This window comes from Protomyctophum parallelum, assembly GCF_964188405.1.
Source record: "Protomyctophum parallelum genome assembly, chromosome: 2".
Taxonomy (NCBI): domain Eukaryota; kingdom Metazoa; phylum Chordata; class Actinopteri; order Myctophiformes; family Myctophidae; genus Protomyctophum; species Protomyctophum parallelum.
In genome coordinates, this window is record NC_139699.1 from 2,356,601 (window position 1) to 2,372,365 (window position 15,765).

The window sequence follows — 15,765 nt, forward strand, 5'->3', positions numbered from 1 at the left end:
ATAAATGAATGCTGTGACAATAATTCAGTTCCACGCAGAGCATTGTTATAATGGCACTAATCTGGGTTTGCATGTTTCACTCTGGATTCTCCATAAAACCATGTTGTTGCCTGTTAATACATTATATCCAAGGATGTAATGAAGTTGAACTTATGTCTGATAAAGTGCTTACATGCCACCCGTAGGTTTTGCTTACCGAGATGAAGTGCTGATATAGTCAATTCAAAGTTGATGCATACCTTTTTTGTACAGTTGTACTGTATTGAAGCAATACTGTATGGTTGTCACTAAAATCCAAAGGCACACCTGGTGGGGTGGTAGGTAGGTAAGAAGCATGGATCTATGGAGTTGGAGGGGTGGTAGGTAGGTAAGAAGCATGGATCTATGGAGTTGGAGGGGTGGTAGGTAGGTAAGAAGCATGGATCTATGGAGTTGGAGGGGTGGTAGGTAGGTAAGAAGCATGGATCTATGGAGTTGGAGGGGTGGTAGGTAGGTAAGAAGCATGGATCTATGGAGTTGGAGGGGTGGTAGGTAGGTAAGAAGCATGGATCTATGGAGTTGGAGGGGTGGTAGGTAGGTAAGAAGCATGGATCTAGGGAGTTGGAGGGGTGGTAGGTAGGTAAGAAGCATGGATCTATGGAGTTGGAGGGGTGGTAGTGAAATGGCAGTTTTACACACTCTAAACGCGTGAGGAATCACCAGGCTTGAAGGTCTGTCAAGAGGAATCAGGAGGAAAGCAAGGTCCCTTTGTTGATCTTTATTTAACGTGCACAGCAGTACACGGATGCTGCAGCACGCAGGCAGGTCTCCCAGGCAAGCATAACCATACAAGCACAGAGTTACAGTTTATATGGCAGTTTAGTCCCACCCACAAGGTGGACCCAGAAGTGAATACAATCTCTCTAGATGTAAGGACCATTTGCTTACACACAAAGGAAGAGGGGGGGTGGGGGGACAGGTGAGAAGAGGCTCCAGGACAACAGAGCCACGTGTTAATTTCTGTTGTTCTCACAGCAAGGCTCAGAGCTTCCAAGCTAAGGTTGTCTAGACTATTTAGTGTATTCAAATTACCTTTAGGTGATGGGAAATTCTCTGTCAAATCCTTCCTCTTGTTAATTAAACAACAGCTTAATTAAACAATAATTGTGAATTTTCCATCAATATCAAAATAATACATCATAATACATTTGAAGAAAATACATAAAAAATAGAAGTACTTGTAACATATTTGAGCTAAGCAAAAGAATGACACATGGGTTTAACAATCGTGGCTAGGCAATCAAATAAACCAATAAATCCCTAAAAATGATACTAATACAGTACCCTGTTGAATCAATTTGACCTGTATTTAGCACAGCAAACTATAACATAACAAATAAACAGAAAACATCATATTTCCAAACAATATTTTCTTTCCAGGTATACGGTCGAGTGATCCCCCCACTTTTTTTCTTTTTCTTTTTAATTGGGCTGTCTGATAGGGGGAGGTGTGTGTGTGTATGTGTGTTGAGTCTCATGGTGGGTAAGTCACATGGTACTCCTTAGCAGACTTCCGAAAAGTGTCTCTCCAAGTCCATTTCCACTTCACCTTCTTTTTCTTTCCACCAGGATTGGAAAATAAAGGCTTCTTTCTGGCCTTAGATTTAAGAAATGGAGGCGTGAACCTCTCCTTTCCTGCCAACTCTGACAGTGCGTGTAAAAACTTACGGAACGCAACTGCCGGTACTGCGGTCATCTCCTCCTTCATTGGTTGGCCCGCTGGAACCTTCCCTGGGCGTGTAAGTGTGTACACCTCTCCCACCGCCTGTTGAACGAGTAGATTCTTGGCCACACCCTCGACGTCCGTCGCTGGTTTGACGATTAGGGTCGTGTAGGTAGGCTCCAGGGCCTCCGTCTCTAGACAGCCGCCTGCCGCCTCTGTAGTCAGCAGCCCATCCAGGGCCTCCGTCTCTAGACAGCCGCCTGCCGCCTCCGCCCTTGTAGTCAGCAGCCCTCCTGCGCTGTGCACAGGAGATGTCCCCTTGCCCTCGACGTCTGTCGCTGGCTTGTCTCCGGTCCCGGGCTGCTCTGCTCCTGCTGGTTCTGTTCTCCCCACCTCGATGTCCGACGATTCCCTCTTGGTTGAAGGCTGTGGACCGTCCGCGTGGTTCTCCCAGGCACTCCCGGCTCCCACAGGCACCGTCTCCTCTACGTACGTAGCTGGCTGGATGTCATCGGCTCCCCATGCCACTGCATCACCCACAGGTTTCTCCGCCATGGGCTGTTCTGATGCACCCTGTGCGCGTCTCGCTGTCCCAGGCCCTCTTCTTCCCTGCTCATGTGGCGGTGTGCTGCCCTGGGTGATGATGACACTGCTGCGATGGGGCCCTGTCCCCCCATGGCTGCCAGGGGTGGACGGATGCACAGATGGAAGCAAGGTCTGTGGTTTCCGTGTCGTGTCCGCATCGTCACTGTTGGCCAGCTCTGGGCCAGGGATGCCAGTGCAGGATGGACGTCGGCTCTTAGCAGTGTCATTGGACCGAGCGGAGCCTTCCTTGTGTCGAGCCTCTTTCAATAGGCCCAGTGCAGCGGATATCAGGATTACCGCTGGAGTAGACGGCTGCAGGCCTGCCGCAACAGTCTCCAGAAGGCTGAGCACAGCGGACACCAGGATTGGCGTTGGAGTCGAGGGCTGTAGGCCCGTAGCAACAGTCTCCAGAAGGCTGATCGCAGTGGACACCAATATTGCCGTTGGAGTAGAGGGCTGTAGGTCTGCAGCAACAGTTTTCAATAGGCTGAGCGCAGCGGATATCAGGACCGCTGCTGGAGTAGAGGGTTGCAGGCCCGCAGCAAGAGCCACAGCCGTCCGTTGTAGCTGGATGGCAGATTGACCGGCCCGCATGGAGCCCAGGCAGCCCAGGTCCAGGGTCTGCTGTGGAGGAGACAAAGGAGAATTCTGAGGAGCCAGTGGCCCGCTCTCTTCCCTCAAAGAATCTATGTTTGGAAGTTCCCTCATATGACTCTCCCGTTGTCTAAATTGTGCTTCCTCCATCCACATTGACAATACTTTCCTGTGGCGGTCACATCTGTCAAGTTTGTGCGTTTTAACTGACTTTTTCTTTCTCATTTTCTTCTCGGCTTCTCTTAGTAGTCGGTCTAAGTCAAGCAATTTTTTTATACTTAAAGAGCCTTGTTCTGGGAACCCCATCTGTTTCCACTCATCAAGACAGTCTAATGCTTCTGGACCATATTTTGCAACCATCCCGCTCATGAGAGGAGACCATCTTTCTTTGTCTTCTGCCACTGGCGCACTTTTTTTATTTCCCATACTGACTATCTATGTAACACGGTAATCTTTGTGCTACAAACTTTACTTGGTCTAAACACGGTATCTTTATGTCTTATCTGAGAGTAACAAGATGTCTTTATGTTGTTTAACAAGGTTCTTATGCTATTCTCAGTATAACAAGGTGTCTTTGTGTTTACAAACTTACTTCTCTTTCTTTACTGGACTTAATGCAAAACGCTGTATCTTTATGTTTTCTTTATGTTGTTTTCAACAAGGTTAACAAGGTGTCTTTGCGTTTGCAAACTTGGCTTAATGCAAGGTCTCTTTTCTTAGGCTAGGCTTGCTGCTGTATTTTGAATCAAGCATACTTGACTATTACAATAGATAGGTTGGCAAAATATGGTCTTAGAATTTATAATTAGCACTTCAATTGTCAGGAATTTTGGAATTTGGAAAATTCTCACCGTTTTCAGTGTAGCCACGGGTTTTGTTAAAATCCTGGCGCTGAACTCCGTAGATGCAGCCTGTAGATGGCGTTCGTTGACGTGATGGATAAATCAGTCGGCTTGATCATCCGGAGCTCAGACGACACAGGATCCCACTTCTTGACACCAAATGAAATGGCAGTTTTACACACTCTAAACGCGTGAGGAATCACCAGGCTTGAAGGTCTGTCAAGAGGAATCAGGAGGAAAGCAAGGTCCCTTTGTTGATCTTTATTTAACGTGCACAGCAGTACACGGATGCTGCAGCACGCAGGCAGGTCTCCCAGGCAAGCATAACCATACAAGCACAGAGTTACAGTTTATATGGCAGTTTAGTCCCACCCACAAGGTGGACCCAGAAGTGAATACAATCTCTCTAGATGTAAGGACCATTTGCTTACACACAAAGGAAGAGGGGGGGTGGGGGGACAGGTGAGAAGAGGCTCCAGGACAACAGAGCCACGTGTTAATTTCTGTTGTTCTCACAGCAAGGCTCAGAGCTTCCAAGCTAAGGTTGTCTAGACTATTTAGTGTATTCAAATTACCTTTAGGTGATGGGAAATTCTCTGTCAGTAGGTAGGTAAGAAGCATGGATCTATGGAGTTGGAGGGGTGGTAGGTAGGTAAGAAGCATGGATCTATGGAGTTGGAGGGGTGGTAGGTAGATAAGAAGCATGGATCTATGGAGTTGGAGGGGTGGTAGGTAGGTAAGAAGCATGGATCTATGGAGTTGGTGGGGTGGTAGGTAGGTAAGAAGCATGGATCTATGGAGTTGGAGGGGTGGTAGGTAGGTAAGAAGCATGGATCTAGGGAGTTGGAGGGGTGGTAGGTAGGTAAGAAGCATGGATCTATGGAGTTGGAGGGGTGGTAGGTAGGTAAGAAGCATGGATCTATGGAGTTGGAGGGGTGGTAGGTAGGTAAGAAGCATGGATCTATGGAGTTGGAGGGGTGGTAGGTAGGTAAGAAGCATGGATCTAGGGAGTTGGAGGGGTGGTAGGTAGGTAAGAAGCATGGATCTATGGAGTTGGAGGGGTGGTAGGTAGGTAAGAAGCATGGATCTATGGAGTTGGTGGGGTGGTAGGTAGGTAAGAAGCATGGATCTATGGAGTTGGAGGGGTGGTAGGTAGATAAGAAGCATGGATCTATGGAGTTGGAGGGGTGGTAGGTAGGTAAGAAGCATGGATCTATGGAGTTGGAGGGGTGGTAGGTAGGTAAGAAGCATGGATCTAGGGAGGTGGAGGGGTGGTAGGTAGGTAAGAAGCATGGATCTATGGAGTTGGAGGGGTGGTAGGTAGATAAGAAGCATGGATCTATGGAGTTGGAGGGGTGGTAGGTAGGTAAGAAGCATGGATCTAGGGAGTTGGTGGGGTGGTAGGTAGGTAAGAAGCATGGATCTATGGAGTTGGTGGGGTGGTAGGTAGGTAAGAAGCATGGATCTATGGAGTTGGAGGGGTGGTAGGTAGGTAAGAAGCATGGATCTATGGAGTTGGTGGGGTGGTAGGTAGGTAAGAAGCATGGATCTATGGAGTTGGTGTTGTGGTAGGTAGGTAAGAAGCATGGATCTATGGAGTTGGTGGGGTGGTAGGTAGGTAAGAAGCATGGATCTATGGAGTTGGTGGGGTGGTAGGTAGGTAAGAAGCATGGATCTATGGAGTTGGAGGGGTGGTAGGTAGGTAAGAAGCATGGATCTATGGAGTTGGTGGGGTGGTAGGTAGGTAAGAAGCATGGATCTATGGAGTTGGTGGGGTGGTAGGTAGGTAAGAAGCATGGATCTAGGGAGTTGGAGGGGTGGTAGGTAGGTAAGAAGCATGGATCTAGGGAGTTGGAGGGGTGGTAGGTAGGTAAGAAGCATGGATCTAGGGAGTTGGTGGGGTGGTAGGTAGGTAAGAAGCATGGATCTATGGAGTTGGAGGGGTGGTAGGTAGGTGAGAAGCATGGATCTATGGAGTTGGAGGGGTGGTAGGTAGGTAAGAAGCATGGATCTATGGAGTTGGAGGGGTGGTAGGTAGGTAAGAAGCATGGATCTATGGAGTTGGAGGGGTGGTAGGTAGGTAAGAAGCATGGATCTATGGAGTTGGAGGGGTGGTAGGTAGGTAAGAAGCATGGATCTAGGGAGTTGGAGGGGTGGTAGGTAGGTAAGAAGCATGGATCTAGGGAGTTGGTGGGGTGGTAGGTAGGTAAGAAGCATGGATCTATGGAGTTGGAGGGGTGGTAGGTAGGTAAGAAGCATGGATCTATGGAGTTGGTGGGGTGGTAGGTAGGTAAGAAGCATGGATCTATGGAGTTGGAGGGGTGGTAGGTAGGTAAGAAGCATGGATCTATGGAGTTGGAGGGGTGGTAGGTAGGTAAGAAGCATGGATCTATGGAGTTGGTGGGGTGGTAGGTAGGTAAGAAGCATGGATCTATGGAGTTGGAGGGGTGGTAGGTACGTAAGAAGCATGGATCTATGGAGTTGGAGGGGTGGTAGGTAGGTAAGAAGCATGGATCTAGGGAGTTGGTGGGGTGGTAGGTAGGTAAGAAGCATGGATCTATGGAGTTGGAGGGGTGGTAGGCAGGTAAGAAGCATGGATCTATGGAGTTGGTGGGGTGGTAGGTAGGTAAGAAGCATGGATCTATGGAGTTGGTGGGGTGGTAGGTAGGTAAGAAGCATGGATCTATGGAGTTGGAGGGGTGGTAGGTAGGTAAGAAGCATGGATCTATGGAGTTGGTGGGGTGGTAGGTAGGTAAGAAGCATGGATCTATGGAGTTGGAGGGGTGGTAGGTAGGTAAGAAGCATGGATCTATGGAGTTGGAGGGGTGGTAGGTAGGTAAGAAGCATGGATCTATGGAGTTGGTGGGGTGGTAGGTAGGTAAGAAGCATGGATCTATGGAGTTGGAGGGGTGGTAGGTAGATAAGAAGCATGGATCTATGGAGTTGGTGGGGTGGTAGGTAGGTAAGAAGCATGGATCTATGGAGTTGGTGGGGTGGTAGGTAGGTAAGAAGCATGGATCTATGGAGTTGGAGGGGTGGTAGGTAGGTAAGAAGCATGGATCTATGGAGTTGGTGGGGTGGTAGGTAGGTAAGAAGCATGGATCTATGGAGTTGGTGGGGTGGTAGGTAGATAAGAAGCATGGATCTATGGAGTTGGAGGGGTGGTAGGTAGATAAGAAGCATGGATCTATGGAGTTGGAGGGGTGGTAGGTAGGTAAGAAGCATGGATCTATGGAGTTGGTGGGGTGGTAGGTAGGTAAGAAGCATGGATCTATGGAGTTGGTGGGGTGGTAGGTAGGTAAGAAGCATGGATCTATGGAGTTGGAGGGGTGGTAGGTAGGTAAGAAGCATGGATCTATGGAGTTGGAGGGGTGGTAGGTAGGTAAGAAGCATGGATCTAGGGAGTTGGAGGGGTGGTAGGTAGGTAAGAAGCATGGATCTATGGAGTTGGTGGGGTGGTAGGTAGGTAAGAAGCATGGATCTATGGAGTTGGAGGGGTGGTAGGTAGGTAAGAAGCATGGATCTATGGAGTTGGTGGGGTGGTAGGTAGGTAAGAAGCATGGATCTATGGAGTTGGTGGGGTGGTAGGTAGGTAAGAAGCATGGATCTATGGAGTTGGAGGGGTGGTAGGTAGATAAGAAGCATGGATCTATGGAGTTGGAGGGGTGGTAGGTAGGTAAGAAGCATGGATCTATGGAGTTGGAGGGGTGGTAGGTAGGTAAGAAGCATGGATCTATGGAGTTGGTGGGGTGGTAGGTAGGTAAGAAGCATGGATCTATGGAGTTGGAGGGGTGGTAGGTAGATAAGAAGCATGGATCTATGGAGTTGGAGGGGTGGTAGGTAGATAAGAAGCATGGATCTATGGAGTTGGAGGGGTGGTAGGTAGGTAAGAAGCATGGATCTATGGAGTTGGAGGGGTGGTAGGTAGGTAAGAAGCATGGATCTATGGAGTTGGTGGGGTGGTAGGTAGGTAAGAAGCATGGATCTATGGAGTTGGTGGGGTGGTAGGTAGGTAAGAAGCATGGATCTATGGAGTTGGAGGGGTGGTAGGTAGGTAAGAAGCATGGATCTATGGAGTTGGAGGGGTGGTAGGTAGGTAAGAAGCATGGATCTAGGGAGTTGGAGGGGTGGTAGGTAGGTAAGAAGCATGGATCTATGGAGTTGGAGGGGTGGTAGGTAGGTAAGAAGCATGGATCTATGGAGTTGGTGGGGTGGTAGGTAGGTAAGAAGCATGGATCTATGGAGTTGGAGGGGTGGTAGGTAGGTAAGAAGCATGGATCTATGGAGTTGGAGGGGTGGTAGGTAGGTAAGAAGCATGGATCTAGGGAGTTGGAGGGGTGGTAGGTAGGTAAGAAGCATGGATCTATGGAGTTGGAGGGGTGGTAGGTAGGTAAGAAGCATGGATCTATGGAGTTGGAGGGGTGGTAGGTAGGTAAGAAGCATGGATCTATGGAGTTGGAGGGGTGGTAGGTAGGTAAGAAGCATGGATCTATGGAGTTGGTGGGGTGGTAGGTAGGTAAGAAGCATGTATCTAGGGAGTTGGTGGGGTGGTAGGTAGATAAGAAGCATGGATCTATGGAGTTGGAGGGGTGGTAGGTAGATAAGAAGCATGGATCTATGGAGTTGGTGGGGTGGTAGGTAGGTAAGAAGCATGGATCTATGGAGTTGGAGGGGTGGTAGGTAGGTAAGAAGCATGGATCTAGGGAGGTGGAGGGGTGGTAGGTAGGTAAGAAGCATGGATCTATGGAGTTGGAGGGGTGGTAGGTAGATAAGAAGCATGGATCTATGGAGTTGGAGGGGTGGTAGGTAGATAAGAAGCATGGATCTATGGAGTTGGTGGGGTGGTAGGTAGGTAAGAAGCATGGATCTATGGAGTTGGTGGGGTGGTAGGTAGGTAAGAAGCATGGATCTAGGGAGTTGGAGGGGTGGTAGGTAGGTAAGAAGCATGGATCTATGGAGTTGGAGGGGTGGTAGGTAGGTAAGAAGCATGGATCTATGGAGTTGGAGGGGTGGTAGGTAGGTAAGAAGCATGGATCTATGGAGTTGGAGGGGTGGTAGGTAGGTAAGAAGCATGGATCTATGGAGTTGGAGGGGTGGTAGGTAGGTAAGAAGCATGGATCTAGGGAGTTGGTGGGGTGGTAGGTAGGTAAGAAGCATGGATCTATGGAGTTGGAGGGGTGGTAGGTAGGTAAGAAGCATGGATCTATGGAGTTGGTGGGGTGGTAGGTAGATAAGAAGCATGGATCTATGGAGTTGGTGGGGTGGTAGGTAGGTAAGAAGCATGGATCTATGGAGTTGGAGGGGTGGTAGGTAGGTAAGAAGCATGGATCTATGGAGTTGGAGGGGTGGTAGGTAGGTAAGAAGCATGGATCTATGGAGTTGGAGGGGTGGTAGGTAGATAAGAAGCATGGATCTATGGAGTTGGTGGGGTGGTAGGTAGGTAAGAAGCATGGATCTATGGAGTTGGTGGGGTGGTAGGTAGGTAAGAAGCATGGATCTATGGAGTTGGAGGGGTGGTAGGTAGGTAAGAAGCATGGATCTATGGAGTTGGAGGGGTGGTAGGTAGGTAAGAATCACGGATCTAGGGAGTTGGAGGGGTGGTAGGTAGGTAAGAAGCATGGATCTATGGAGTTGGAGGGGTGGTAGGTAGGTAAGAAGCATGGATCTATGGAGTTGGAGGGGTGGTAGGTAGGTAAGAAGCATGGATCTATGGAGTTGGAGGGGTGGTAGGTAGGTAAGAAGCATGGATCTAGAGAGTTAAAACTATACACTTTGTCCCAAGGGACTATACTAGGCCTTTCCTAAAAAACAACATTTTGCCCTGAGTCGGTTGCTAGGCAATGCCTTGCTCGGAACGTGCTCATGCATACGTGGCTTTGTTCTCGAAAACTACGTCACTGTCCCTTGTGCTGATCAGACATCCGAGGTTCGGATCTGATTTGAGATTTTTCATCGCATTGCGATCGAAATATAAACATTTCTCGAGAAAGATAGCTAGCGTGAGCTAATGCTAACATTAGCCTTTTCTTACAATGGCGGTCTGCGAGTCGGGGAAAACGGAAGTACTGGCATAGCAATCTCCCCAATTCCGGCCCCGCGCAAGCTATTTACCACTTGTGGCCACACGGCCACAGTCTTTGTGTTAATGTGTGTAGCAGGCTACTGAAAATGTTTTACCAGTCTGTGGTGACCAGCATTGTGTTTTATGCACTGGCATGCTGGGGAGGTGGCATCAAGGCCTGGGAGCTGAACAAGCTCAATGAGATCACAAAGAAGGCCAGCTCTGTTGTTGGCCTCCGAATGGATGGGCTGCAGACAGTCGCAGGGAGGAGCATTATAGGACAAACTGAACTCCATTCTGGTTAACCCCTCCCATCCACTCTATGGTGAGCTGCAGGACAGCGTGAGCACCTTCAGCCAGAGGCTCACTTTACCATGATGAAAACGGAGCGGTACAGACTGCCAACAGACTCTATAATGCCTAAGTACTCTCTCCCTTAATGCATATGGTTTTGTGTCGGCCCTGGTCTTGTGTGATTATGTCTATCTGTGTCTGATGTGTTTCTGTTTGTCTTATAGATTATTTATTTTAACACTTACTGCTGCTGTTACGCCTCAATTTCCCCCTCAGGGATTAACAAAGCATATCTCACCTCATCTCTCATCTAATCTCATAAAGGGACGAGTGCCACAGAAGTGGCAGTGGAAGACAAACATGCATACAGTGGACTGCATACCACTAAACAAACACACATGCACTCATGGACGAACACACACAGCACTGAACTAAACATGTGTGGGACAGCAAATCATGTCACAAAAGTACTTGGTGTTTGATCCTTTAAAAGGTAGCGTGGAGTGACTTTCTCCTCGATCATGTGAGATCTCCTGAGACCATATAATCAGAATACAATAAGGAGGACAAGGAGAAGGAGAAGGAGAAGGAGAAGGAGAAGGAGAAGGAGAAGGAGAAGGAGAAGGAGAAGGAGAAGGAGAAGGAGAAGGAGAAGAACTTTTGGAGAATACAGCTGGCAGGCAACTTAGAAGAGCCATTACACTGCTCTTGTAATTGTTGAAAGATAAGAGAGCAGAGGACAGGGAAGAAATGCACCCAGCAGGACAAAGACACGCGAGGGGGAAGTGGGGGCCAGGCTGCTCTTCAAAGAGATATCAATTTTGCCATTAGTCCAATTTGAATTGATTTTTTTCCAAACATTAAGAAACAGATGTCAAGATGCAGTGGTTACGGTGCCTCCAAACACACGGCAACGGAGAGAGATAGAGAAAGAGAGAGACGGGAGGGGGGGGGGGGGGGGGGGGGGGGGGGGGTAGAGATAAAGAGAGAGAGAGAGAGAGAGACAGGACAGATAAAGGAAGAAAGATTGAGAAAGTGAAAATAGAGATATGCAGAAGAGAAGGAGGGCAAAACAGACAGAGGCAGAGATGGAGGAGGGGTATAGAACGAGAGTCGCTGGGAGAGAAATGACAAAACAAAAATAGTGAGAGAGAGAAAGACCTTTAAAGAACTATAAAGGGGGAACAACACAATGGCGACAGAGGGGACACAGTGATGTCAGAGAGTGAGGGGCAGTGAGCAAGAGGGAGAATGGAATTCAGTATGTCTTTGATTGCTATCTTGGGGCTATGGTGAGCAATTACTGGCTGGAACCATTAAAGGAGCTGATTAGAGGCATTCAGTGACTGGGGGGGGGGGCGAGCGCGCATGCACAACGCGCACGTGCACACGCGCACACGCAAATGCACAGTTTTGCACACGCGCGCACACACACACACACACACACACACACACACACACCACCCCCACACACACACAGTCACACACATACACAGACCTGGTTACAGGTAATAATACCGTCTAGTGCCAAGTTGCCAACCCCCTTAAGAGGTACTGGTACTGATGTACCAGAGTACTTCACCCTAACTCTATCCCCCTCAACACACGCACACACGCACGCATGCACGCGCACGCACGCGCATGCACGCGCACATGTACATTTAGGTGGATACTTCAGTCCAAATCCCTAAACCTGCGGCAGATTTGGTAGAATCCTCTAGAACAGTTTTTCCTCAAACATTTCATGTCAAGGAACGCCACATTGAAGTCGAATTAAAGCCGCCAACCCTCATTCGAAAACATTCTGTGCCAGGCATGGGGGTCCCTGGATGGACCCCGCTTTGAGAAGCAGGGCTATAAAGCATATGAAGTCCACAGTGGCAGTGAGGCATGGGGGTCCCTGCATGGACCCCGCTTTGAGAAGCAGAGCTATAAAGCATATGAAGTCCACAGTGGCAGTGAGGCAGGGCCCTGCTGTGGCAGCCTGGTGAGTCAGATGTTTCTAAGAGGTTGCACATGGACATGTGTGTCTTCCCCTCCAGTGAGCCAGACCCCCATTCAGTCCCCTGGAAACATCTGCCCAAAGTAATTCTATATCAAGTCCAAATAATAGTCCTAATAACAGGCATTGCCTGTTGGTATTGCCTCATAACCAGATGGCCGTTAGTTGGGTTTTGTATTACCTGTGTGACCTAGAAGCTCTGCGTGCCAGTTGCTATGTGCGCTATAGAGCACTGGTTATTAACACTCCCCCCCCATTCACGAGTTACACGAGTTACACATTGTTCAATTCGTATTTTTACTCGGACAGAGTGGGATATAGGCGACGCATTTGGATGACGTCACTGGCATGCAAAGGGTTCTTAACCATGAGGTCAAAAGCGTTAGCCAAAGAAAATCTCACCATCCTCTAAGTGGGCCACAAGCCACAGGTTGTGAAACGGTGTCTGCATTTAGGTGTCTGGATTATATTTCTGAGACTAGATTCTGACATCAGACATGCATGCGTAGGAGCAAGGACATTCTGGCTATACCACCAAGTAGCTCACCAACCTATTATGCACATCAACGTTAACCATATGAACCCTATAGCATCCCTCTTCTGGACATTTAGCAAAACAATTGGCGAAACATTCGGCGAACATATGGTGAAAATAGACAATTTACAAGCTCACAAGGCGTCGCAACGTGCCACCTTGTGAGCTTGTAAATAGTCTATTTTCACATGTTTTCAGGATTTAACGTATACAGCAAAGTACAGTGCAGTACTCTAACAGTACGTTTTAACAGCGGGAGACCTTAAGAGACCAACGGCGAGCGTCGCTTGAATTTCATTGGCTATCGCCCAATCGACCCACTATCGCCTCTATCGCCAGTAGTTGCCGGGTCCCATTGACAAATAATGCACTTCCGGAAAATTCGTCTGGCTGTCGCCCGCTGTTAAAACGTACTCTTAGGGTACTACTGCCCAACAGGTTTACAGGCGGTCAGAAAGAGAGTTTAGGAGCTGGAGAAAGCGAGAGAAGGAAGGGGAGATGGTTGGCATGGGGGGAGAGCGGGGAGACGGGAGGTGGTGGCGGAAGCAGGGGGCAGATCATTTGTTTCTAGTTTTCTCACAGCTCCGGGCCTGGCACCCACACTAGTGTTGATTTACGGCCTTTTTCTCGACAGAACCACATCTGAGAGGGGAATAATTAGAAGGCTCTAAAACTGGGCAGTTTAAGGCTCTTGTAATGAAATTTGTTGGCTTGCAGTGGGATGTGTAGTTTTTGGGTGGGTGAAGCGGAGACAGAGAATTGAGGGTGTGTGTGTGTGTGTGGGGAGACCTAGGTAGTGCAGGCAGGCAGGCAGGCAGACACTCACCATCAGACACTCAGAGATCCCTTCCACCTCTTCCAAGGAGCTCTGATCCAACTCGTTCTGAGAGCTTCTGCAGCGGCCTTTACAAGATCATTTTATTCCTACCAACTCCTTGTTATATGTGATTAAATATATCCCCAGTGCAAGGCATCAATTACTGGGCAGTAGTGGAGCACCACAACAGGCCCTGGCTGAGAGCTGGGGCTGGGGAGGGGGCCTGCCTGCTTGGCTGTCTGTCTGTCTGTCTGTCTGTCTTGCTGGCTTGTTGGTTGGTTGGCAGTGGCTGCTGTTCTGGCTGTGATGTGCGTTGCGCTGCTTGCGCAGCAGTTCCAGACCTCAGTCAGTCCCCACCAGCCTGCCTCTGAACCCTTGTGTGTGTGTGAGAGAGAGAGAGAGAGAGAGAGAGAGAGAGAGGGGGGGGGGGGGGGGGGGCGTCCTTGGCTAGGTGAGCGAGCAGCTGTCTCTCTCTCTCAAGCCTGGCTCCAGTGAAAGGTGGCAATCCAGAAGGGAAGCCCCATGCATCTCCCTTGAGGAGAGAGAGAGAGAGAGAGAGAGAGAGAGAGAGAGAGAGAGAGGGAGAGAGGGAGAGAGGGAGAGAGGGAGAGAGGGAGAGAGGGGAGAGAGAGAGAGAGAGAGAGAGAGAGAGAGAGAGAGAGAGAGAGAGGGAGAGGGAGAGGGAGAGGGAGAGGGAGAGGGAGAGGGAGAGAGAGAGAGAGAGAGAGAGAGAGAGAGAGAGAGAGAGAGAGAGAGAGAGAGAGGGAGAGGGAGAGGGAGACCCCATCAAGGCCTGAGGTTTGCTGCTTTGACACAGACTCTCCAAACAGTCCATCTCTGACAAAAGTCCATCAAAAGAATAAGCTTTCACCTTCCGTCATCCATTCAAAAGAAAATCACACTTTTGTTAAGTGAGCGGCGCTCTTATCCTCATACATCACATTCCGTGCTCAGCCAATCAGCTGAGCATATTCCGTGCTCAGCCAATCAGCTGAGCATATTCCGTGCTCAGCCAATCAGCTGAGCATATTCCGTGCTCAGCCAATCGGCTGAGCATATTCCGTGCTCAGCCAATCAGCTGAGCACATTCCGTGCTCATACAGACACACAAAGCTGTGCAGAGGAGCGGCTAGCTGAAAAACAAAAACACTGAATGTGCCTCTGGGCCCTTGACCCCTGACCCCTGCTTGAACCCGTACATCAGCGAGGTGTCTCTGTTTTCAAACATCCTGTATCCACGAGTGCGCACACGCGCACACACACACACACACACACACACACCACACACACACACACACACACACACACACACACACACACACACACACACACACCACACACACACACACACACACACACACACACACACACACACACACACACACACACACACACACACACCACACACACACACACACACACACACTCTCTCACGGTGGGCCCAGGCCAGCCAGGTGACTTCACCAGCAGCCATGGGAGGAATGGCAGCTATGCAGGTTGCCCTGCATTAATGGCACCCTGCCTCTTATTTACCGCATACCCGGAGCACGCATCATTTACTCCCAAGCTACCGCTTTTGTGCACCTGTCACCTGACCCCTTTCCTCCACCATCAAGGGGGGCTCAGGTGGCATAGAGAGGAGGACACACACACACACACACACACACACACACACACACACACACAGGGTCAACAGTAACACTCACCTCCAGCACTTGCACGTCACAGGGATCGGATGGCACGGATCATTTTAACTTAAATTTAAATTATTTTTTTCAGGACGTCTGAAGTCATGTTATTGTTTGTCTTTAAACATGTAAAGAAGCAGTTATAGGCTTTATCATTACTCCCCTCCTCTCTCTGCCCTTAAGTTTCTGGTGTCCTTACAAAATAATAAACAAAAAGAAAAGAAACACATTTAAGATGAGTGAAAGCCCTTTCACACTGCAGTTCTTTACTATGATATCACTTGTCAACAGGCATATTTCTTTGTGGCAGTGGAGACTCAGGCACATCCCTAGCACACCTATAGGGATGGCAGATTTCGGGAAGCAAGGGAAGAAATGAGAAAGAGACATAAAAAAAAGAAGGAAAATACGGAAAAAAAGAGAGAAAAAAGAAAAAAAAGATCAGGGAAAAAAAATAAAAGGAAGCAAGGGAGGGGGGGAGGGGGGATGTGGAGCAGATGAAGGGATCTTATGGGAGGGGTTAGGTGCTAAACATTCTGAGAGGACGTGGTAAAACACGAGAAAGGTGCTGACCTCTGCCCTCTACAAGGCTAAGCTCATGTCAGCACACGTTAGTAGGCTATACCCCAATATGCAGTTTACACC

The 15,765-nt window shown here is 48.9% G+C and overlaps 1 protein-coding gene across 1 annotated transcript in view; it reads right to left on the reverse strand.

Moving 5' to 3' along the window:
• Positions 1–1,442: 1,442 nt before the first annotated feature.
• The window catches only part of LOC310877183 (uncharacterized protein), a gene marked incomplete at its 5' end in the record, with an annotated part of 120,706 nt that continues 106,383 nt past the window's right edge, over positions 1,443–15,765 (reverse strand). The window contains 2 exons of the mRNA XM_083790943.1: positions 1,443–1,894; positions 2,009–2,911. Coding sequence (XP_083647069.1) covers positions 1,514–1,894; positions 2,009–2,911 — 1,284 coding nt within the window. The 3' untranslated portion in view covers positions 1,443–1,513. The remainder of the gene's footprint in view (positions 1,895–2,008; positions 2,912–15,765) is intronic.